The following is a 25,694-nucleotide window of genomic DNA, read 5'->3' as shown; positions in this document are numbered from 1 at the left end:
CTTTGATGACCTCGTTTTTGTTTGGTAAGAATTCAACTATACTTCAATGTTCCGAATACATAATTATCTAAATTCAGTTACTTTCAATCTTAAGGAGATTTCTATACGGCGATAGTGTTGACCATTTACATATTGGAATTAGCGTGTGATAGCCTTATTGTATGAAATAAAGGCGGTTTGATGCAATGAAACAGCACCATAAAGAGGGACGAAAGATACCAAAGTGACAGTCAAACTCATAAATCGAAAATAAACTGACAACGCCATGGATAAAAATGAAAAGGACAAACAGACAAACAATAGTACACATGACACAACATAGAAAACTAAAGAATAAACAACACGAACCCCACACAAAACTAGGGGTGATCCACGGTGCTCCGGAAGGGGTAAGCAGATCCTGCTCCACATGTGGCACCCGTCATGTTGCTTATGTGATAACAAAATGACGAGAAACTATAAAAAAACTACAGAGCAAACGTTGTGTTGTTAAGGGAACATTAAGCTTCTCAATGATCAAAATTAGTGTTTGTCAAACTACAATATAACCAGTGTTTTTTTCTGATAAAATAGTTGGTTTTTTGACATAGGGTGAAAGTAAATACTTTGTCAATATTTTATGAAAATTAAAGGAGCCAAATTAATTTTAGTGGGTACCACTTTAAATATTAAAATTGTTGGCTATTTATTTTATGTTCAGATGCAAAATACTTAATTTTATTCTGGACAATAGATTAAATGAACAAGACGGAAAAAGTAATACTTTACGTAAAATATTAACCTATAAAGTATATATCAAGCATAAGAAATTCTTCAAAGATTTGACTAGAATATTGAAGAATGCTCCGAACTCGATATAATTAAGGCTCAAACATGATTTACTCTTCAAAGTAAAAATGTAAGTTGTAATTTTTATAAACTGTTGAAATCAAAGGAGTACGGGGACGTAGATAAAAGAATAAAATGTATGAGAGGTATCTGTTCCTTAGGTAATCTATGAGTCTGGATTGGATATTTTTTTTAAAATCTTAAATTTAAGGTCATCCCGACTTTCATAAGGATCATGAAACGCATTAAGATGTGAATTTTAATGTATTTCCATACTCTATTAAATATCCTATTATCTAGTATTCTTTGAGTACAATTATCTATTCAATATTTTGGCATCTTTTTATCTCTTCTAAATCGTTTCATCATAAAAAAATTATGGTATTATGTTACCAGTCCTCTTGCAATCTATATACTGATTATGAACATTGATATCAGCGAAAATGAAAATAAATGAATCCACAGTAAGTGTTTTTTTTGTGACTTGAAACGTTCTTTCCAATTTAAAGATGATCCTCTTGAAACAAAGGGGATATTATTGTAACAACAAACTGATTGTAGATAGAAAGACATATCGTGTAACTGATAGATTCGGCAAATAGTATCATCTTCGTTACTTTATTTAAGAAAAAGACAACCATATCGGGGAAAAGGACAAAAAAGCAAACAATAGTATGCGAAAACAACATCGAAAACCGAAGACTTATCAACATAAACCCAGGTGATCTCATGTGCTCCGGTAAGGTACATGTCCAGTGCAGGATGTTTATTCAATATTGTCGACATCGCGATATCTACAATGTTAACACGATATCGTGTGAACAATGTTTACATTGTTTGAACCCTTATATAATGTTTACATCGTTGACATCGCGATGTATACAATGTTAAAACGATGTTGTGTCAACATCGTTTACATTGTTCGAACTCTTATATATTGTTAACATCGTTGACATCGTTAACATCGCGATGTTTACAATGTAAACACGATGTCGTGTCAACATCGTTTACATTGTTTGAACCCTTATATATTGTTTACATCGTTGACATCGTTAACATCGCGATGTTTACAATGTAAACACGATGTCGTGTCAACATCGCTTACATTGTTTGAATCCTTATATATTGTTCACACCGTTGACATCGTTAACATCGTGATGTTTACAATGTTAACACGATGTTTCGTCAACATTGTTGACATTGTTTGAATTCATATATATTGTTTACATCGTTGACATCGTTAATGCCCGCGTCACACTGTCCCGATTTTTATATACGATGGACACCCGAATGCGAAAATTGTAAGTTCGTACGAAGTTGGTCCCGATCTCGTTAAAATACCAAAAAGTGACCGAAGCAAGTGCGATGAATAACGAAGTCTATACGATGGTGCCGAAATTATATACGATAGCAAAAGATGGAAATACGAAGGTTAACCGAAGACGGATATTTAAGCTTCATATCTCAGTCGAAGCCTACACGATGGATCACGAATGCTACACGATGGATTACGAAGGCTTCACGATGGATTACGATGATGGCGCGATGGCCATACGATGGACGTCGTGTTCAGCTTACGATGCATTTAAGTTATATGCAGAAGGCATCACGCGTTTTAAACAAGATAAATAAAGATAAAATACATGTATGTACATAATACAAGTATACAAACGATCTAAAAATGCGTTCTACCTGTTTTGAACTTTTTTATGATACGAACAGAATTTCGACAACATATCGTTTCTGTACAAGTCTGCCATGCATGGCGGGAAATCGATCTTTTCGTCTAATTCTTATGAAACTTAGTTTAATATCCCCTCGGCTTCTACATGTAAGTTGCTTGTAGATAAAATTGTTATGGACACTCTACAACCAAAATGCTCAGAACTTAGTATGGTGTTACTCGTTAAGAATATCTTAAGCGCTATTGACGTTAAAGTTCAAGGGTCAGTGGCAGTCGTCATACAAGGCAATATCACCCTTGTGGACACTATAAAACTAATATGCTTCAAAAGATTTTAACCACATTTGGTATATTGTTCCTCCTTGTAATGATCTGACATTTTCAGGTTCAAGGCCAAAGGTCACATGTAAACGGGCCTTAAAAGTTAACGCGGCGCTTACTGGCGTGCACTTCGTGTAAACGCCACGTTAACTCTGCGTTAACTCCGAAATTTTAGTAGACAAATATAGTAAACGGGCGTTTACTTTCGCGTTTACCTCCGCGTTAACGCGAAAACCGCGCGTCTTCTAATTTTGTAAAGAGTAAACGGGCGTTAACTTTCGCGTTTACTTTGCGTTAACGCAAAAGAGGCGTGTCTTCTATTTTTGTAAAAAGAAGTAAACGCCCGTTTACTGTTTGTAGTAAACGCGCGTTAACGCATATAGTCCTCGTATCCTTGATACACTAACCTAATATATCACATGATAAGATACAGCTGTCCAATATTTTAAATATGCCTGTTTGTGCATGAGTCGATATTTGTACATGTATATTTTAAACAGAAAAAATAGAAAACCTACTTTTTTTTTTAATTAGAAAAATGTTATATTTCTAATAAAAAGTGTTTTTGAATGTTAAGGTTCGAAACACATATACGTAAAATATTAAGTCATTTTAACAACATAAATAAATGTACAAATGCACACGACGATTTCTTTTATAATAGTTACAATTAGATAACGCGGAAAGTAAACGCGCGTTTTTTTTCAAGTGCATGTAAAAATACAATTGAGAAATCTGAAGTAAACGCCCGTTTACTTTTACGTGCACGTAAAATTAAACTTGTGAAATCTGAAGTAAACGGCCGTTTACTACTGACTAAACGGACACAGAGTAAACGCGCGTTTACTAGAGTTGACATTAGAAATTTCCATTCTGACCGCGTTAACGTAAATGAAGTAAACGGGCGTTTACTAGTAAACGCGAAATTTAAAGTTAACTAACGAAATATGTGCACGCGTTAACTTGCGTTTACTTAATGTAATGCTTGGTCTTCGCCCAACTGTAACGGGTTTGTTGATCCCTTTTATTCAAAAAGAGCTCCTTCCAGGAGAATATCATAATATTATAGACAAAAGGAAGGATGTTGGGAAAGCAACATATGCGGCAAAATATGACATATAGTAAACAAAATAGTTATGGAGTAAACATTCGTGTGACAACAACTCAGACGATACATAAAAAATCAGAATAATAAAGAAAAAGTTGGTTTCTCTATATACATGTACCTGCAGTGTTGGTGTACGAGTCGCGTTTATGATTTTCATTATGTTACTATATATTAAAAATTGACAAAAAATAATATTTTACTTGTAAAAGTACATCCTGAGCCTGTAATAGCTGCTCTTTTTGTTCCATTTGAATTAATAGAAACAACACTGTCGCCTTTCTTGTTCTCATAAAATCATATGATATGAGCTCCATGTTTTGTGAACGTCTTTCTTAACTGGCGTATTAGACTGACCAGTGCTTATCGCGCATGGCACTTAAAATGTATTTTATCACGAAAAATAACTTACATTTAGCTGTATTTATTGCCGTCGTAGTTCCATCTTGTCGCCTTCGTACTATTATTCGATGGAAACACGACGGGATTACGAGGTCGTCACGAAGTCGTGTTGCTATCGTAAGATCTTCGGGTAGCTTCGTGATTCATTCGTGTAGACATCGTAATGTCAAAACTGCCCGATGGAAACGATGGAAACACGAGTGCAATACGATGTTCAAAGATGCATTCCCGGTGACATTACGATAGTGAGGATGGTGATACGAACTCAATACGAACCCTCAACATCGGACGCACCTTCGGGGATTTTTTAACATGTTAAAAAAATTAGAACCCTTCCCGAAGTTGTCCCCGAAGGCTAGAAAAAGTGGCCGATGGTTCAACGATGGTTAAAGAAGGCTCTACGAATAGTCCGATCTGGATACGATCAGTACCGCTTTTGAAAATTTCCATAATCGTATTGTCATCGGCGTTAAAATCGGGACAGTGTGACGCGGGCATAAAGGAAAATCACACAATACGCATCGTTCTCGGTTTCGCTATAGTGTCGTGACTGTATTATGACGTCGCCGTTTCCGTCGTAAAAGTTGCTAATTTATAAGATAGCGAACCGCCAAAAGGACGTTTAACTTAAGCAGGAAAATGATAATGAACATATCATATTTTTACAACTGTTATAACTTTTAAAAATTAAAAATACGTGGTCATAAGGAAGGGTCTGATTGTATTGGGGTTTACGGAATACAGAATAATGGGTAAATACTGCAGAATAAAAGGCAAAAAAAAAAAGAAAGAAAAGATAAGAGAATGATGAGGTGCTAAAATATAAAGAATAAAACTAAATATTAATAAATGAATGACTTTCTATTTAGACCGTTATGATAAAAAAGAACGTATATATATTCAAAACACATAATCATCATGCATAATCAACACTAAGAACGTTTTAAATTCACAGCATATTTAATATTATTAAAGACAAACCCCTCTATTGTTTATGCGCATATACAAGCGCAACTGTACTATGCCGTCAGTGTTTTATGATTACATGTACCCCAAACTCAATTTTAGCCTTTCATTTGTGATATAAAACCTTGTGGTACAATTTCAGAGAGATTCATTACTTCTCAATGTCATATTAGACATTTATGAAAATCTAAACGGAACTTACATCAACAGATATAAATAATTCATCAAAGTCATATGATAATTGGTGAAAGAATTTAGAGATATCGTACAAAAACTCGAAAATCCCCCATTTTTAATGAATAAAACCCCATTTCTTGGAAACGTAAAAACGAAAATCTATAAAATTCTAAAAGGAGCTTACATTAATAGATATGATCAATACACCAAAGTTTCACGAAAACTGCTGAAAGCAATCTGGAGGTGTTGTCTGAAAACGGATAAAGCCCCCTTTTATTATGAATAAACCCCTATAACTCGGAAACATTAAATCTAAAATTCGTAAAAATTGAAAGGGAGCTCACGTCAATAAATATAAACAATTAACCAAAGTTTTATGTCAATTGGTTAAAGAGTCTGACATGATGACGACGAACGGACAGACGGACAACGATATACTATAATACGTCCCGTAAACGAGCGTGTACATATTTAGCACGTACTATACATTAGACTTAAACAAAAGTCTACATTAATAGAAATATTTAACACACACACGTATTTATGTACAATTACATGCTAAAGAGCAACCAACACATTAATGATACGTCTGGTGAAAGAATATTCCACTCATATAGACAAATATTTTGTGCTGATGTTTACGTAATATTTGCCACTGAAAGTTTTGCAAAATTCAAGAAAACATTAGCAAAAAACACTAAAAATAAGTAATTATAGTTCAGATGTAGGTTCGTGTTTAGGTCATTCAATGTGATCACTTGGCTGAAGACAGTGATACAGTGAGATTTTCGGATTCCGATCATGACTGAAAAGGTTAACCAGTTTTTTTTAATACAAAGGTAGCTGATTAGCTCTTGATTCTTTGGTTCTTTTGAGAAGACAATGGCCAATATGATATAGCAGAGAGTGCTTAAATTGCTAGCTTTGACTAGGACTCTTACTGAAATAAATGTTAATAATCAAAATAAAACTCGAACTTTAACTCAAAATTTCACTGAAAATCGAACTCACGTTGGTGCGATTATGGAGCGTTATATAATAACGGAAATGTTAACCAACTTTAAATTTCTTCCGAAAAGGGCTTTTTTTAAAGTGCCGAGTTAGTGGCTTCTAAAACGGCATTTCAGGTTTTATCTTCCCGATGCGAATGGACAAGTTAGTGAATTTATTCTGTTTGTAGTCTAATGGAACGTGTTACTTTTCATTATTCCGAAGTAGAATATACTAAATCTGTTAATCCAGATCCGTAAATTATTTTTAATACGGCATGAGGCAGACATTAGTTTTCCCTATACAACAAATGGATTATGCAATTAAAAAAATCAGATGACTTCAACTTTGACAATTACTTTATAATAAACTGTTACTGTATGTAATGTTAAAACGTTTCTATGCAGTTAGTTTAACGTTTATATACGGACCATAGACTCATTATAAAATATAAACACGATTTTGACACAATATTGTTAGCATTGCTACGTGAACAATTTAAACAGAAAGGTATATATAAAAAGGAGAGGTGGTATGATTGCAAATAAGTCAAATTTTCAGTGCATACATACTAAATGGCACATCTATAGATAACCGTATGGCCTTTAACAATGAGCAAAGTTTAAATTGCATAGTTAACAATAAAAGACGCCGACATGACAAATGGAAACAATTTAAAGTATTTAACTAACTGCTTAACTTATTTAAAAAAAAAAAGAACAAAAAAATAATGTATATACAACAAGATGTTGACACTATATTGTCAACATCGCGATATATACGATATGAACGATGTAAACATAAATGTATAGACTTTATATATATACACAAGTCTAAATTGAAAACTACGTTCAAACCTATGATTGCTTTGGATAAAAAACGCATTTTTTTTATACGTGTGCATGTAAAACAAATGTCGTTGTAGAAGGGTCTAAATACAGCACAAACAACATTTTCCAAAAGACCAAAAAAGTGCAATATATAGCGGATTATCCGGAGGAAGAAAGAAGAATTATTCATAAACATTCTCAACCCGGGATTAAATGATAAATAATATTCGTATTTTAACGTTACATTTTAAAGACTTAAAATGACATAAGTAGTCTCCCTTGTATTTGTTAACGTCATGCGATGTTTACGATGTGAACGATGTAAACAGAAAGGTATAGACTCTACATACACAATATAAACACGATATTGACACGATATTGCTAACATCGCGATGTAAACGTTGTGAACGATGTAAACATAAAGGTATAGACTCTATATATACAATATAAACACGATGTTGACACGATATTGTCAACATCGCGATGTATACGATGTGAACGATGTAAACAGAAAGGTATAGACTTAATATATATATATATACAATATAAACACGATGTTGACACGATATTGTCAACATCGCGATGTATACGATGTGAACGATGTAAACAGAAAGGTATAGACTTAATATATATATGTAAACAATATAAACACGATGTTGACACGATATTGTCAACATCGCGATGTATACGATGAAAACATAAAGGTATAGACTCTATATATACAATATAAACACGATGTTGACACAATATTGTCAACATCGCGATGTATGCGATGTGAACGATGTAAACAGAAAGGTATAGAATCTACATACGCAATATAAACACGATGTTGACACGATATTGTTAACATTGCGATGTATACGATGTGAACGATGTAAACAGAAAGGTAAAGACTCTACATACACAATATAAACACGATGTTGATACGATATTGTTAACATTGCGATGTATGCGATGTGAAGGATGTAAACAGAAAGGTATAGAACATATTGATAGGATACAATGTATACACAATAACGACACTATAAAATTGACATTGCGATGTTGACAATATCGACAAAACATCGTGCACTGGACATAGTTCGTAAGGTAAGCAGATCACGCTCCACTAGTGGTACCCGTCATATTGCTCATGAATGTACAAAATCGGTGAACAAATTCAGTAGGCGAGAAAAAAGGGACATAATTGTGGTTATGACGATTGGAACCTATCTATCGCCATGTACGGGGACGTAGATAAAAGAAAAAAATGTATGAGAGGTATCTGTTCATCAGGTAATCCATGACTCTGGATTGGATATTTTTTTTAAATCTTAAATTTAAGGTCATCCCGACTTTCATAAGGATCATGAAACGCATTAAGATGTGAATTTTAATGTATTTCCATGCTCTATTAAATATCCTATTATCTAGTATTCTTTGAGTACAATTATCTATTCACTATTTTGGCATCTTCTTATCTCTTCTTAATCGTTTCATTATAAAAAAAAAGTTTTACTTTCTTTGATTATTGTCTCGCACTGCACAAACAGTTTAAATGCAAATGTTAATGCAAATGCTTATATTAAATAAAATGCCTCATTTTTCAACGTTTCAATTGATGGGTGTCATGTGACCTATGTTTATTATGACATGTGGTTTTTGTTTGTAGATTTCGTTACGTCATTTAATTTAGTTCCTGTTTGTGGATTTTCATTACAACAGTCTACGTGTTGCTCCTTTTTGTGGTATTTGTTTGTTTTGTAGCTTTCGATCCCTCTTAATTCTCACTACTCACGCAGTAGAAAAAAAATCCCATTTGTCAAATTGTTTCTTTTCCCACAAAATAGTAGTCTTTATTAGGCTATATAAGGTTCTTGGAAATCGGATTGGTGTAGAAAGATATATTTTCTAATAAGCATCGTACACATTCGTAAAGTATCATACAGAGACATCATGGTGGGTCGTATTGATCTGTTAGTTATAGTTTTGGTGTTTATGATTGGTTCAAATCACTGTTTTCTATTTTCAAAAGAAAAAGTTAACTGTCAAATATCGCAATGGAGCGAGTGGAGCGAGGTATATGGATTTGGAGCACGATCTAAAGAAAGGGTCATTCTTAGGTATCCAGACAATGGTGGCCAACCCTGTCCTACTGATACAGTCATAACAGAGTACACTTGTACTTCGGTACTGGCATGAAAATACGGATTTTTTGTGTTATTAAAATTTGCTGTTACAAAATATTAAAAATTATAATAAATTAAGGAATGTATCTCCCTCGTGCAAAGCTCTGATTCCTTTCACGAATTTGGCTATACTTTTTGGACCTTTTGGATTATAGCTCTTCATCTTTTATATAAGCTTTGGATTTCAAATATTTTGGCCACGAGCATCACTGAAGAGACATATATTGTCGAAATGCGCATCTGGTGCAACAAAATTGGTACCGTTGATTTTATTGTAAGTTACTTTTATTTGTAAGAACATGGTGATAATGAACTTTAAATTGCTACGAATTATTGAAAATCTATACCAACATGTATGTTTTTCAGATATACAAAATATCGTTCATTTATGTTAAAGTGATACATTTTTACAATACTAAATAACAAACAGGAAATCACAAAAATATTGAACTCCGAGGAAAATTCAAAATGGAAAGTACATATCAAATGACAAAATCAAATGATAAAACACATCAGACGAATGGACAATAACTGCCATATTTCTGACATGGTACAGGCATTTTCAAATATAGAAAATGGTGGATTGAACCTGGTTTCATAGCGCTAAACCTCTCACTTGTAGTATGACAGTCGCATTAAATTCCATTATATTTACAACGATGCGTTAAATAAACAGATATAATAGGTAAAAGTGTCAAAAAGGGGTACGGCAGTCATCACTGTGACACAATCTGAACATGCTGAATAAGAACAAAAACAAACAAATATTTAACATAGAAGCACAAAAAGGATCTATCAAATTAAACTAACACATTCATTGCTTACTTATATATGTATTTAAATCAACCCATAAATGATTGAAATATTTGAAGTCCTGTGACTGAAAGGCAAGGTTCACATCAACTCTAATCAGTCGCGTGTTTGACGTTAGAATGAACACAACACACAGGAAGAAATATAAAATAATTTTGTTGTTCAAAGCATTTTCAAAATTATGATTTCACATGGGAAATGGTGGTATACAGGGTTGAAAAAACAGAAGTTTTAATAAAACTAATTTCAGAAAAAGACCAAGATTTAAATTAAAATTATCCAGAACTTAAGTTCATTTCATTATAATGAAATTACATATATTGTTTATTGATAATTTCTATGCTTTCGATATTCTGAAACAACCGGTTGGTGCTCCAATATTGAATTGATTTCTCCATTCATGCTTAGAAAAACAACGAATGGCAATGTTTTACACGCTTTACACGCCTATAAACTTAAAGCAAAATTTGTTATTGATTTTTGACTTGTTTCGATATTCAGGCTAGATTATGCCCTTTTATATTACAAATGTATGCCTTTCTTAATACAACTTAATTTGTTTTAAAAAGACAGATTTCTTCGAGGAGGAAATACTATTTTATTAAGATTATATGATAAACACAAATACATGAAATGTATCAAGCTTATGAACGGTATCATATAAGTTCAAGCTATAAATTAATATGACTTTTTCATTATGATAAATATATATTGCAGCAAGAAAACCAACGATTCAATCAACAGCAAATACAGTAATCACCAGTTTTCTGCAGACAAATCCAACGTCTTCTCAGGGAACCGTTAAAGCAAAGGTGCCGGGTGTTTTCAGAGATTTATTGATCATTCTTGATTCGTCTGGCAGCATAGGATCTGGTAGCTTTGAAATAGTTAAAGAGCAATTAGGTGAACTTTTAGGCCTGCTCTGTCCATCTACAGATCCCTTTATTTCAAATAAACGTACTGTTTATAACCGAGCGGCGCTGATTCAGTATTCTAATAATGTGGTTGAAGAATTTGATTTCAATGGCAATCATAATTTAGCAGAGCTCAAGGCAGCAATACAGTCAGTACCATATCAAGGAGGAAATACCTGTACCGGTGATGCCTTTTATAAGGCAATACAAATGTTTACATCATCAAAAGGTATGATTATTCTTAATTTCGAAATTAATTTTACATAATGGCATACTGTTTTTTAAAAAACGTGCACAGGGAAATATAGAAAATGTTCTTGATCATAAAGAAAAAAATGTAATTATAATTATTCCATATTGATAAAGTGATAGTAGTTTCTTTTTTTTTTTTTTTCTTTTTATTATGAATAGGATTTTGAATATATAAGCATAATTATCTGCGGAAAAAGAATATTAACCGCGCAAAACGTCGCGTGCTTTTATTCCCTCAGGGTATCACAAGCCCAGTAGTCAGCACTTTTTGTGCTGACATGAATTGTCATTGATATGGTTATATTTATGAATTTACTGTTTACAAATTTTAGATTTTTTTAAAATACTAAGACTTTTCTACCTCAGGCGTAGATCATCTTAGCTGAATTTAGCAAAACTTTTAGGAATTTTGGTTCTCAATGCTCTTCAACTTCGTACTTTATTTGGCCTTTTTAACTTTTTTGGATTCGAGCGTCACTGATGAGTCTTTTGTAGACAAAACGCGCGCCTGGCGTATATACTAAATTTAGTCCTAGTATTTATGATGAGTTTATTTGCATGCATAAATTTTGGTAAAAAACGTTTGATGTACAATTGGTTTTGGTAAATAATTGCCAATACATACATTTTCTCGGAATATGGAATAAAACCAATACTAGTACTGTCTTTTGTTTCGATAAATATGTGGTTCAATTGGCTTTTAAAAACTGATATTCACTTCGGCCATTGGACTTTTTTTCTAAAATCAATAAAACTGCATATCTACGTCATCACAAGACAGTAGTTGTATAGTATTGAATGCTTCTGAAAGTAATATCATAGGGTTGTAAAAGCGTTGACCGTGCGTACATTTGTAGAATGAACCTCCGCGCTTCATACAAAATGTAGTTTGGTCAACCCTTACACACACTAATGAATTTACAAAAAGAAGCATTACTTTCTTAAATAATATAGAAATATAGTATTGCGTCGATAACACCATAAGTCATGTAAGTAGGAGAAAACAGATAACTCCAAGACTAAATAAAAATGACAAAAACATATCCATTATTATTATAAAATATCCATTATTATTATAAAATATCCATTATTATTATAAAATATCCATTATTATTAAACTTGTTTTTCATGCGTGTTTTACCTTAAGCAAAGTCTCTTGAAATGTTTTTCTATTAATATTTTATTCATCATTTGATGTTTAATGTAATGTAAGTAATATACTTTGGAGTTTTGTCATTTCAGGCATGCGGGAGGGTACCAAACATGAAGTTTTAATTCTTACAGATGGACAATCAAACTGCGGAAGAACTCTTTCATCAGTATTACCTATGTTGCACGCTAAAGCAAAAGTGTTTGGATTAATGATTGGTGGACATTCGAATAATGGCAAGGACGAACTCACATCGTATGTCAGTCAACCTAAACCTGATCACTTATTTGCCGTCGACAACTTTCAAGTTCTGAAAGACCTGCTGAAAGTAATAAAAGACCAGATAGATAAGACAAATCCATGTGCACCTTTTGAATTATCGAAAAAATAATACTATATAAAAGTTTGTTACGAAATTCGTTTTCTGTTTTAATTTAAGTCGATTGTATTAATGAACTAGAGTTATGTTTTGAAAAACATGACTTTACATTTCTACTATATCAAAATATATATAAAGGACCAAACTTTCGTAAATTGATCTATTTCAAAAACCTGCAATTGGCATAATAAATCTCTCAAGGTGTAATACCCCAATCAATATCCCCTATCAGCCATTGTTTTTACACTTTTTAATAAAATAATTATGCAGAATTTATCTTTGTTTCATATAAAAAATTACTTGGTTTGTGTTAAATTTATCATCTCCAGTACTATAGATAAAATTTCACATACGTTCCATGGCATTTTAGAAAAAAAAACCATTAGTGCAACTGTTTGTGTCTTTTTAAGTCGTGTACAATCTTGAGTAACCATGTAACTTCCAGTTTCCAAATATTCCAAAGAATCGCCAAATAAAAAAAAATAGTGGTGCAAATAAACACCAAGATGGTTTTACTGCATAGAAATGTAGGATAGATTTGCTACAACTGTCAAATTTAAGGGAAGATTTTGTTTCGACTCTTTTCATACGCAAATGGATGTGGAGTACATTAATTTGGTGGTATAACACCTTTATGGTAGTGCATTATAGGCTCCCATGTGAGCACAATATAAGATATTGTCAAACTAAGTAGATTTTAATATGCAGACGTAAAAGCCCTTACAAAGTGCCACAATCTACGATTCAAAATAATCTGTTACAAAAGAGTGACGAGGTGAATATTAAATCCATTTACAATACTTGAATTACGAATGGTAGTCATAGGCATGAATAAAAGGTCATCAATTTGGATTTTATAAAGTGAGGTGCAAAAAATAATTTGTTTTATATCAAAATTCCTATCAAACTTGCTTCTACGTGATATTTGCTAGAGGTTTGCCTGATTAAACCCCACATAAAATTATTACAGTCTATCTTAAATCTCTTAATTCATGTTGACCATTCCTTAATGCAGTATCGTGTAGCTTCAAACCTTCAAAAACACGTGGTTTTGTTGTACAGCTGTTTGTATATTGCAAAGAGACTTTAATTGCAATTTATGTTTAGGATATTAGCTATTAGGAAATGTATACTTTTGATATAGGAGGACATATCTTCTATTTATGTTTTCGTTTGTAAAGGAATTTTAGAACTAGGAATAAACAGTTGGCGAACTATTGACAGCAACTTTGCATAGAATTTATATCAGGTCCAATGACTTGTGTTTAACCATTCAAACGGGACAACCAATGGTTTAATCAATATAAAAAACGAGAAACATGAAACACTTATGCACCACAACAATTAACCACAACTACTGAACATTTGATTCCTGACTTAGGACATGTGCAAATAAATGCAGCGGGTTTTTAACGCTTTAATAGGTACCAACCTCCACCAATATTGGAAAAATGGTGTAACATCACCACATATATTATCGATTAACTAGTGAACATATGTCTGTGTTTCGTTTACACATTCTTGTCATTTTTGTTCGTCTGCATTGCATGTTTATTTCATACTTAAGGGTAATTGGTGGTTATCAGTTTCTTTTTGGAAGCCCCATTTCTTACTCTATTCATCTTGTGTAAAATTGAATATATTACATTAAAAAACTTACCAGAATAAAATAATATTCTAACGGTTACAAGAAGTAAACAAAATAATTCACAAAGAGCAATATCACATTACCCGCGCCCAAATATGCGATACGAGTTATGATTAAAATCTACTACTTTTAGACTAATATCATATGGACATTGGAAGAATCTTATACAGTAATATTATAATACTTTTTATTTTGGATCCAAGATATCAAATATTGCTTTCTACCTCTCAGAAGATCTGATAGCAAATCTGATCCTGGTGACAAGAAATTGATATGAAATAATTTTTTAAATCCCCTCCCACAAAAAATTCTAATGCAATTTGGATGTAACAATTTTTTTCATTGGCTAAAAGTTGCCGTCAAATCCACAGTTGACCATGCGTAACTAAGGAGAGACCCGCCATTTTGAATTGATGAATCAACAAATGTTCGATTACTACTATATAATCAAAAATAAAACAACACCTACCTCGAATTTGCCGTTGTAATGTAATTTTATTCGAATTTGAAGCGTAGAGGTAACGTAATAACCTCCAGTTTGTAAGTTTTCATTTGTATGACGTCACGTTTAGCCACGAAGTCTTTGTGCCAAAATCATTCATGAAGTTTCGCGGATTTTTTTTTTATTTGACAAATTTAGACATTTTTTTCAAGTTTTATCGTATTTTTTCTTTTTATAATGCATTAGAATCGGAATAACAGTACTGTAGTTGAAGAGTTGCCACCGTCAATTTTGATTTGACGGTCGCAAATCTCCGTTTTACTGTCTCCGCTACGCGTCGCCAGTAAAACTGCATTTGCGACCGTCAAATCTACAATTGACGGTGGCAACTCTTCAACTACAGTACTGTTATTCCTTAAGTGTTCCCCATGTAAAATTACTTTTCCATTACACTTAGGTCATGGTAAGAGGAAACCTTCTTTCAAATTAAAATATGATACAATTAAAATGAAACCGTTATAGTTGCAAGAATTAAGGTGGCACCTAACACTACAGGGAGATAACTCTGTAAAGTCAGCTGAACGTTTTAATTACGTTGTGTTGTAAGAGGAATATTAAGCTTCTCAATGATCAAAATTGATGATTGTCAAACTGCTATATAACCAGTGTAATTTTTCTGACAAAACGGTTGGTTCAAAATTTTTCATTTTTTTATATTTTTGTTAAAGGGTCAAAGTAAGTACTTTGATAAAATTTTATGAAAATTAAACGAGCCAAATTAATTTTAGTCCAAGTGTTGGGTACCACCTTAATATGGTGTTATGTTACCAGTCCTCTTTCAATCTATATGCTGATTATATTGTTATCGAATTTGTACTGTGGATTCATGATTTTTCGTTGGATACCAATTCTCGTGTGTTTCGTGGGTACAAGTGAACCACAATTTCAAATGTTCCACAAATATCATATTTTCAATATGTTTTGTATACAGAGATTGACAAAACCTCGAAAACAAATATCCACGAAAATGCAAGCTTTCTGCAATCAACGAACATTGATATCAGCTAAAATAAAAATAAGTCAATCAACAGTAATTGTTTTTGTGACTTGACACGTTCTTTCTAATGTGAAGATGATCCTCTTAGAACAAAGGTGATAGTATTGTAACAACAAATCGATTATAGACAGAAAACACATATCGTGTAACTGACTAAATCGGCAAATAGTATAACATCTGGTACTTCACTTGGAATGTTAACAAAATCATAATGATATTAAGGAAAAGGATCAAAAGACAAACAATAGTATGCGAAAACAACACGGAAAACTGAAGACTGACCAACTCGAGCACAGGTGATCGCTGGTGCTTCGGTAGGGTAAGCAGGTAATGCTCCACTAGTGGTACCCGTCATATTGCTCGTGAATGTACAAAATCGGTGAACAAATTCAGTAGGCGAGAAAAAAGGGACATCATTGTGGTTATGACGATTGGAACCTATCTATCGTCATGTGAAACAGTTATACCATAGCGTTCAACTAACTCGTGATTGCGTCCATAAAAGTGTCCGTAAGTATGAAATAAAGCAAGAATATCAAAGCAATAAAGCACTGTTCCTTACAATTTAATTTAACTATACATGTTTATGGGTTTTCTGTCATATATCGATACACCTTATGGCTATCAATTTTCTCCGTTTCTAAGGAGTAAATATTTATATCGCTTGAATACTTTTAAAAAGCAGTTTTGTTTTAAAAAGAGTACATATATATACACTCCTTAATGCTCTTTAACTTTGCACTTGTTTGACTTTTATAACTGTTTTGATCGTAACTGATGAGTCTTATGTAGGCGTATTAAATTATCATCCTGGTACATGTACCTTTGAAAACTACTTAGTACATTTATCATGCATTGGCAATTTAACCACAAACATTTTGTAGCAAACAGTCTTTTTCGAAACGAAACCATATGATGATTATGAAAAGATATCAAAATGAGTCTAATTCGGTTGTTTTCATCTAGTGTGCACTAAAATTTAAAGATTACATGCACCTATTTAGGACAAAATTCAAAATTATAAATACTAATATATATCTCAGACTACGATCATATGCACATATTACGGATCTTTTCTATAGAATTATAATACCTTTTTGATTTTCGAATACTAGTAAAAAGTAAAATCACAAAAATACTGAACTCAGAGGAAAATCAATTCGGAAAGTCCATAATCACATGGCAAAATCAAATAAGAAAACGCAAAGTAAAAGATACCAAACCTTTTTACTCCGAAAAACATATGATATCAAATACAATCCAAGCGACCAGAATTGACATTGATTTTTTTTTAATCCCTTCTGGCAAACGTGGACCTTCTATCATATTATTTTGATATTCAACTTCCCATTATATAGTTATGGTAAACAGAAGCATAATTTCGAATTAGAGAAAAACATACGATTAAAAACGGAGACGCTATCGCGGTATTGTATTTTAGTATTCAGGTATAGCTATGATATATTATTACCAAAATTGGTTTTATATTTCAGATTATGCGATTATTGATTTTATCCGTAGTGTAGGTGAGATGTAACATTAGATCAAATCTGAAGATAATCCGCTTAAAAGGAAAGCATTAAGCTGTGGACAGCAGGAATGGGGTAATCGTAATCTGTAATCGTAATCGATTGTTATTGATTACATTTTTTCAAGTAATCGACAGTAATCTGTAATCGAAGACATTTTCGATTACATGTAATCGTAATTTAATCGATTACAGCAAACATTTGGATGTAATCATCGGTTACTTTTCGATTACATTTCGATTACTTTAGTAAAATAGTTTGATGAAAAATAACCTATTTCATAGGAAATATATGTATGCTATCACTTTGTAGTACAGATAAAATATTATGCATCAACAATACTTGAGAGTTAAGCAACTGCCTTAGTTCTGCCTATTGTCTCAAGCTGCATTATGAGTAACCAGATCCCCTACCTAAATTTACTTTATATCTAGCTTTTGAAACAAATGAATGTAAGTGCTTGTCAATAATTCAAGAGCTTTAATATTAATATTAAAATAAGAAAATAGATTTGAAATAATAAAATAGATCTTAAATAATAAAATAGTTCTTAAATAAGAAATGTGTCTGTCTTTCATTAAGTTCTGTACTACATTTTTTTTTAAAGTAGTAAGCTTATTTGTATTACATTTCCTGTATACACCATCATTTTCAATCAGAGTTGAAATTAAAGCTTGGAATAGATAAACAGTTGATTTCTTAAATGTTATGATATACATTGTACATGTATATAAATTAAATTAAAAAAAGAACACAAAGTCCTTTTAACAATGAACCAATGGCAATTCATAGCACTTCTTTTTAGAAATAGATACATGTATCCCTTTGACACTATAAATATATTTTGTATATGATTTGATTGAAGAAGTAAACAAATCTTAACAACATTCTTGCCTTTACTAATGAGATGATCAAAGCCTTCTAATCAATAACAAACATACTTTGTTTTTATTTCAATTAACTTATGTCTAATTAAGAAGGAGATTGACATTATTTAGCCTCAGGTTATAAATTGTACTTCAGTGGCAGTTAAATAATCTGTAATTAGGGTGGTTATCCAAACAAAAGGTTTAAGTCATGCATGTCATTATAAAAAATAAATTTTGATCTTAAAAATTAGCTGAACTAATTAATGATACTACTTTTTTTTTATATTTCTGTAAACATTATAATAACTATGCTAAAAAAAAATTTTTTAAAGAGTAAAAACAAAATAACTAACGCAAGTCAGTAAGAGAGCTAAATTTTTGAAAAACAATTAGTTATAAATAATGCAATGCGATGACATCTTTCATTTGTGTTGAAAGTCAAAATTTCAAGATTTTTTGAATATTTCTAATCTTCATCAAGAGATTTGATCTAAAAAACAGATATTAACTTATAATTTAGAAACAATGCTTTAAACGATGCATTTGGTAAAATTCTTAATTTCCACTATACAAATGTTAAGCAATATAATTGTGTGTTACTCATTTAATTTTTGGTTGAAATGTTGAAGCATGGAATTGACAGTCATCGAAAAGTAGTGTAATTACTTTTGATAAAATAATCGATTGTAATCGATTACATACTAAAATTTGAGTAATCGATTATTAATCGATTGCACAAAAATCCTTCATGTAATCGATTATTAATCGATTATATTTGTGAGTAATCGTGCCCATCCCTGGTGGACAGACGGATTGTCAAATATTATACCATCTGCGACTTTCCTCAGTTGAATATACATGTTTTATTGAATTATAATAGTTATATTGAATGCATCATCAATAATACATACGATGGAATGATATGCTTTGTGCCGAACATTTTGTCACATTTCATTGTCTTGCCCTGTCATTATGACTTGGATATTATATTATGTTATTGATGAACATTCGCGAACATATCACCTCCCACCTCACCTGCATTATACAAAATTATGATAATACGTTCCACGAATAACCACAAACATTACGTCGTGTGAATAACAGATCACCAAACATTGTAAATAGCATGTTTAAATAAAACTGTAATATAATTTCTCATTACTGAACCTTGTGTTATATGATAGATCAATGTCATTCATATTGCACTTACTATACGATACGTAATGACTTTTGTACTTTTATAAACATGATCGTATAAAAATTTTCCACTGGTATTCTTAAACGTGCAGTGATATAATAATGTTTGTTCCATGTTCACGTATGGTGATAAAATCTGTTTAAGACAATTCTTTCGTGTTGCTGAGTCTTTTTTTATATATTGTGTTCCGTGTACTTATGTTGTCTTTTGGTCAGTTCCCCTTTTTAGCCATGTTTTAGCCAGTTTATTTTTCGACTGGTGAGTTTGAATGTCCCTCTTGTATCTTCAACCTCTATTTTAGTATACCTTATCAATATTGTAAAATAAAATGATTCTTTGATGACCTCGTTTTCTTTGTAAGATTTCAACTATACTGCAATGTTTCGAACACACAATTATTTAAATTCAGTTACTTTCAATCTTAATGGGATTTCTATACGGCGATAGTGTCGACCACTTACATATTGGAATTAGCGTGTAATAGCCTTATTGTATGAAATAAAGACGGTTTGATGCAATGAAACAGCATCTTAAAGAAGGACGAAAGATACCAAAGGGACAGTTAAACTCATAAATCGAAAATAAACCTACAGCGCCATGGCTAACAATGAAAAGGACAAACAGACAAACAATAGTACTCATTACACAACATAGAAAACTAAAGAATAAACAACACGAAACCCACACAAAACGAGGGGTGATCTCAGGTGCTCCGGAAGGGGTAAGCAGATCCTGCTCCACATGTGGCACCCGTCGTGTTGCGTATGTGATAACAAAATGACGAGAAACTATAAAAAAAAACTTCAGAGCAAACGTTGTGTTAAGGGAATATTGAGCTTCTCAATGATCAAAATTAGTGTCTGTCAAACTACAATATAACCAGTGTATTTTTTCTGATAAAATGGTTGGTTCAAACTTTTGAAACTTTTATATTTTCGTCAAAGGGTGAAAATAAATACTTTGTCAATATTTTATGTTCAGTGGCAAATACTTAATTTTAATCTGGACATTAAATTAAATTAACAAGACGGAAACAGTAATCACTCACGCAAAATATTAATCTATAAAAAATATATCAAGCATAAGACATCATTCAAAGTTTTGACTAGAACATTGAAGAATGCCCCGAACTCGATGTAATTAAGGCTCAAACATGACTTACTCTTCAAAGTATAAAATGTAAGTTGTAATTTTTATAAACTGTTGAAATCAAAGAAGTACGGGGGACTCTATTAAATATCCTATTATCTAGTATTCTTTGAGTACAATTATCTATTCAATATTTTGGCATCTTCTTATCTCTTCTAAATCGTTCCCTTATAAATTTTTTTTTTTACTCTCTTTGATTTCAGTCTCGCACTGTCCAAACAATTTAAATGCAAATGTTAATGCAAATGTTTATATAAATAAAATGCCTCATTTTGCAACGTGTCAATTGATAGGTGTCATGTGACATATGTATATTATGTCATGTGGTTTTTGTGTGTAGATTTCGTTACGTCATTTAATTTAGTTCCTGTTTGTGGATTTTCATTACATCAGTCTACCATTTGTCTACGTGTTGTTCCTATTTGTGGTATTTGTTTGCTTTGTAGCTTTCGATCCCTCTCAATTCTTACTACTCACGCAGTAGAAAAAAAATCCTATTTGTCAAATGGTTTCTTTTACCACAAAATAGTCTTTATTAGGCTATATAAGGTTCTTGGAAATCGGATTGGTGTAGAAAGATATTGTTTCTAATAAATATTGTACGCATTAATCGTTTCAGGAAATTTTAGTTAACATAAAATATAGCTTTGATTTTGGTGTAACATTCGTAAAGTATCATACAGAGACATCATGGTGGGTCGTATTGATCTGTTAGTTATAGTTTTGGTGTTTATGATTGGTTCAAATCACTGTTTTCTATTTACAAAAGAAAAAGTTGACTGTCAAATGTCGCAATGGAGCGAGTGGAGCGAGGTATATGGATTTGGAGCACGATCTAAAGAAAGGGTCATTCTTAGGCATCCAGACAATGGTGGCAAACCCTGTCCAACTGATACGGACATAACTGAGTACACATGTAAGTTACTTTTATTTGTAAGGACAATAACTGTCATATTCCTGACTTGGTACAGGCATTTTCAAATATAGAAAATGGTGGATTGAACCTGGTTTTTTAGCGCTAAACCTCTCACTTGTATGACAGTCGCATTAAATTCCATTATATTACAACGATGCGAGAACAAAACAGACATAATAGGTAAAAGTGTTAAAATAGGGGTACAGCAGTCATCACTGTGTCACAATCTCAATTAGAACAAAACAAACAAATATTTAACATAGAAGCACAAAAAGCATCTATCAAATTAAACAAACACATTCATTGCTTACTTATATATGTATTTTATATCAACCCATAAATATTTGAAGTATTTGAAGTCCAGTGACTGAATGGCAAGGTTCACATCAACTCTAATGAGTCGCGTGTTTGACGTCATAATGTAAACAACACACAGGAAGAAATATAAAATAATTTTGTTGGTCAAAGCATTTTCAAAATTATAATTTCACATGGTGAATGGTGGTATACAGGGTTGAAAAAACAAAAGTTTTGATAAATTTCAGAAAAAGACCGAGATTTAAATTAAAATTATCCAGAAATTAAGTTCATTTCATTATTATGAAATGACATGTATTGTTCATTAATATTTTCTATGCTTTTGATATTCTGAAACAACCGCTTGGTGCTCCAATATTGAATTGATTTCTACATTTATTCTTAATTCATAAAAAAAACACCAAACGTATGTCAATGTTTTACACGCTTTACACGCCTATAAACTTAAAGCAGTTTTTTTTATTGATTTTTGACTTGTTTCAATATTCAGGCTACATTATGTCCTTTTAAATTACAAATGTATGCCTTTCTTAGTATAACTTAATTTGTTTTAAAAAGACAGATTTCTTCTTTGAGGAAATACTATTTTATTAAGATTATATGATAAACACAAATACATGAAATGTATCGAGCTTATGAACAGTATCATATAAGTTCAAGCTATAAATTAATGTGACTTTTTCATTATACTAACTATTTATTGCAGCAAGGAAACCAACGATTCAATCAACAGCAAATACAGTAATCACCAGTTTTCTGCAGAAAAAAATTAAGACAAATTCAACGACTTCTCAGGGAACCGTTAAAGCAAAGGTACCGGGTGTTTTCAGAGATTTATTGATCATTCTTGATTCGTCTACCAGCATAGGATCTGGTAACTTTGAAATAGTTAAAGAGCAATTAGGTGAACTTTTAGGCCTGCTCTGTCCATCTACAGATCCCTTTATTTCAAATAAACGTACTGTTTATAACCGAGCGGCGCTGATTCAGTATTCTAATAATGTGGTTGAAGAATTTGATTTCAATGACAATCATAATTTGGCAGAGCTGAAGGCAGCAATACAGTCAGTACCATATAAAGGAGGAGTTACTTGTACCGGTGATGCCTTTTATAAGGCCATACAAATGTTTACATCATCAAAAGGTATGATTATTTTATGTTAATAATTACATTAGATATATGTTTAATAATTATACGTTATTTTGATTAACTATCATCAATCTCGCATCATTCTTCATTTCAGAATTAACTTTACATAATGGCATAATATTTAAAAAAAAAGGTGCACAGGCAAATATAGAAAATCTTGATGTTTATCGTGTTTTCTTGATCATGAAGAAAAACATGTAATTATAATTATTCAATATTGATATAATGTAAGTATTTTTTTTTCTCTTAGGAATAAGATTTTGAATATATACATGATATAAGCATAATTATCTGCGGAAATAGAATATTAACCGCTCAAAACGTCGCGTGCTTTTATTCCCCGAGGATATCACAAGCCCAGTAGTCAGCACTATTTGTGCTGACATGAAATGTCATGGATATGGTTATATTTATAAATTTACTGTTTACAAATTTTAGAATTTTTTGAAATACTAAGGCTTTTCTACCTCAGGCGTAGATCACCTTAGCTGTATTTGGCAAAACTTTTAGGAATTTTGGTTCTCAATGCTCTTCAACTTCGTTCTTTATTTGGCCATTTTAACTTTTTTGGATTCGCGCGTCTGGCGTATATACAAAATTTAGTCCTAGTATCTATGATGAGTTTATCTACATGCATACATTTTGGTAAAAAACGTTTGATGTACAATTGGTTTTGGTAAATAATTGCCAATACATACATTTTCTCGGAATATGGAATAAAACCAATACTGTCTTTTGTTTCGATAAATGTGTGGTTAAATTGGCTTTTAAAAACTGATATTCACTTCGGCCGTTGGCCGCAGTGCATAGAATGTTTTTTTCTAAAATCAATAAAACTACATATTTACCTCATCAAAAGACAGTAATTTTATAGTATTGACTGCTTCTGAAAGTAATTTCATAGGGTTGTAAAAGCGTTGACCGTGCGTACATTTGTAGAATCAAGCAAGAACAAAATGTAGTTCGGGCAACGCTTTTACACACACATGAATTTACAAAAAGAAGCATTAATTTCTTACATAATTATAGAGAAATATAGTATTGAGTCGATAATACCATAAGTCATGTAAGTAGGAGAAAACGGATAACTCCAAGACTAAATAAAAATGACAAAAAAATATCCGTTATCATTGTAAAATATCCATTATTATTATAATATAATATAATTGCTGTTAAAATTTCCTTATATATTTGGCAAATATGTTTTTTTTATGGTATAACTTGTTCTCTAGAGTTTAACATGTTAAGTATGCTTGGCTTTAAATGTAAATTAAACATGTTTTTGATGCATGTTTTACCTTAAGCACAGTCTCTTGAAAGGTTTTTCTGTTAATATTTTATTCATCATTTTTATGTTTAATGTAATGTAAGTAATATATTTTGGTGTTTTTTCATTTCAGGCATGCGTCAGGGTACCAAACATGAAGTTTTAATTCTTTCTGATGGAGTATCAAACTGCGGAAGAACTCTTTCTTCAGTATTACCTATGTTGCACGCAAAAGCAACTGTGTTTGGACTAATGATTGGTGGACATTCGGAGAAGGGCAAGGACGAACTCACATCGTATGTCAGTCAACCTAAACCTGATCACTTATTTGCCGTTAAAGACTTTCAAGTTCTGAAAGAACTGCTGAAAGCAATAAAAGACCAGATAGATAAAACAAATCCATGTGCACCATTTGAATTATCGAAAAAATAATACTATATAAAAGTTTGTTACGAAATTCGTTTTATGTTTGAATCTATTTAGGTCGATTGTATTAATAAACAAGATTTACGTTTGGGAAAACATGACCATACATTTCTACTATATCAAAATATATATAAAGGACCAAACTTTCGTAAATTGATCTATTTCAAAAACCTGAATTTGGCATAATAAATCTCTCAAGGTGTAATACCCCCATCGATATCCCCTATCAGCCATTGTTTTTACACTTTTCAATAAAATATGCAGAATTTATCTTTGTTTCAAATAAAAAATTACTTGGTTTGTGTAAAATTTATCATGTCCAGTACTATAGATAAAATTTCACATACGTTTAATGGCATTTTAGAAAATAACCATCAGTGTAAGTTAACCAGTCAACTGTTTGTGTCTTTGTTTTTTAGCTGTGTACAAGCTTTAGTAATCATGTCACTTCCAGTTTCCAAATATTCTAAAGAAACGCCAAATAAAAAAAATTAGTGGTGCTAATAAACACCTAGATGGTTTTACTGCATAGAAATGTAGGAGATATTTGCTACAACTGTCAAATTAAAGGGAAGATTTTTTTTTATCCTTTTTATACACAAATTGATGTGCATTGATTTGATGATATAACACCTTTATAATAGTGCATTATAGCACCCAAACTAAGAAGATTTTAATATTCGGACGTAAAAGCCCTTACAAGTCTTTTCTCACAATCTACAATTCAAAATAAAATGTAATCTGTT

At 31.9% G+C, this 25,694-nt stretch overlaps 2 protein-coding genes across 2 annotated transcripts; both read left to right on the top strand.

The window, feature by feature from the left end:
- Positions 1–9,171: 9,171 nt before the first annotated feature.
- On the top strand, positions 9,172–13,251 carry LOC134683058 (collagen alpha-1(XII) chain-like). Its single transcript, XM_063542099.1, has 3 exons — positions 9,172–9,464; positions 11,002–11,427; positions 12,693–13,251. The coding sequence occupies exons 1-3, from the start codon at positions 9,239–9,241 to the stop codon at positions 12,989–12,991; spliced, it is 951 nt and encodes a 316-aa protein (XP_063398169.1). The 5' UTR covers positions 9,172–9,238; the 3' UTR covers positions 12,992–13,251.
- An 8,070-nt stretch (positions 13,252–21,321) lies between these two features.
- LOC134683057 (collagen alpha-1(XII) chain-like) lies at positions 21,322–25,248 on the top strand. Its single transcript, XM_063542098.1, has 3 exons — positions 21,322–21,787; positions 22,812–23,249; positions 24,656–25,248. The coding sequence occupies exons 1-3, from the start codon at positions 21,562–21,564 to the stop codon at positions 24,952–24,954; spliced, it is 963 nt and encodes a 320-aa protein (XP_063398168.1). The 5' UTR covers positions 21,322–21,561; the 3' UTR covers positions 24,955–25,248.
- Positions 25,249–25,694: the final 446 nt, after the last annotated feature.

Source organism: Mytilus trossulus, chromosome 9 (assembly GCF_036588685.1).
Source record: "Mytilus trossulus isolate FHL-02 chromosome 9, PNRI_Mtr1.1.1.hap1, whole genome shotgun sequence".
Classification (NCBI taxonomy): Eukaryota; Metazoa; Mollusca; class Bivalvia; order Mytilida; family Mytilidae; genus Mytilus; species Mytilus trossulus.
This window is presented reverse-complemented; position numbering and strand designations above follow the sequence as displayed.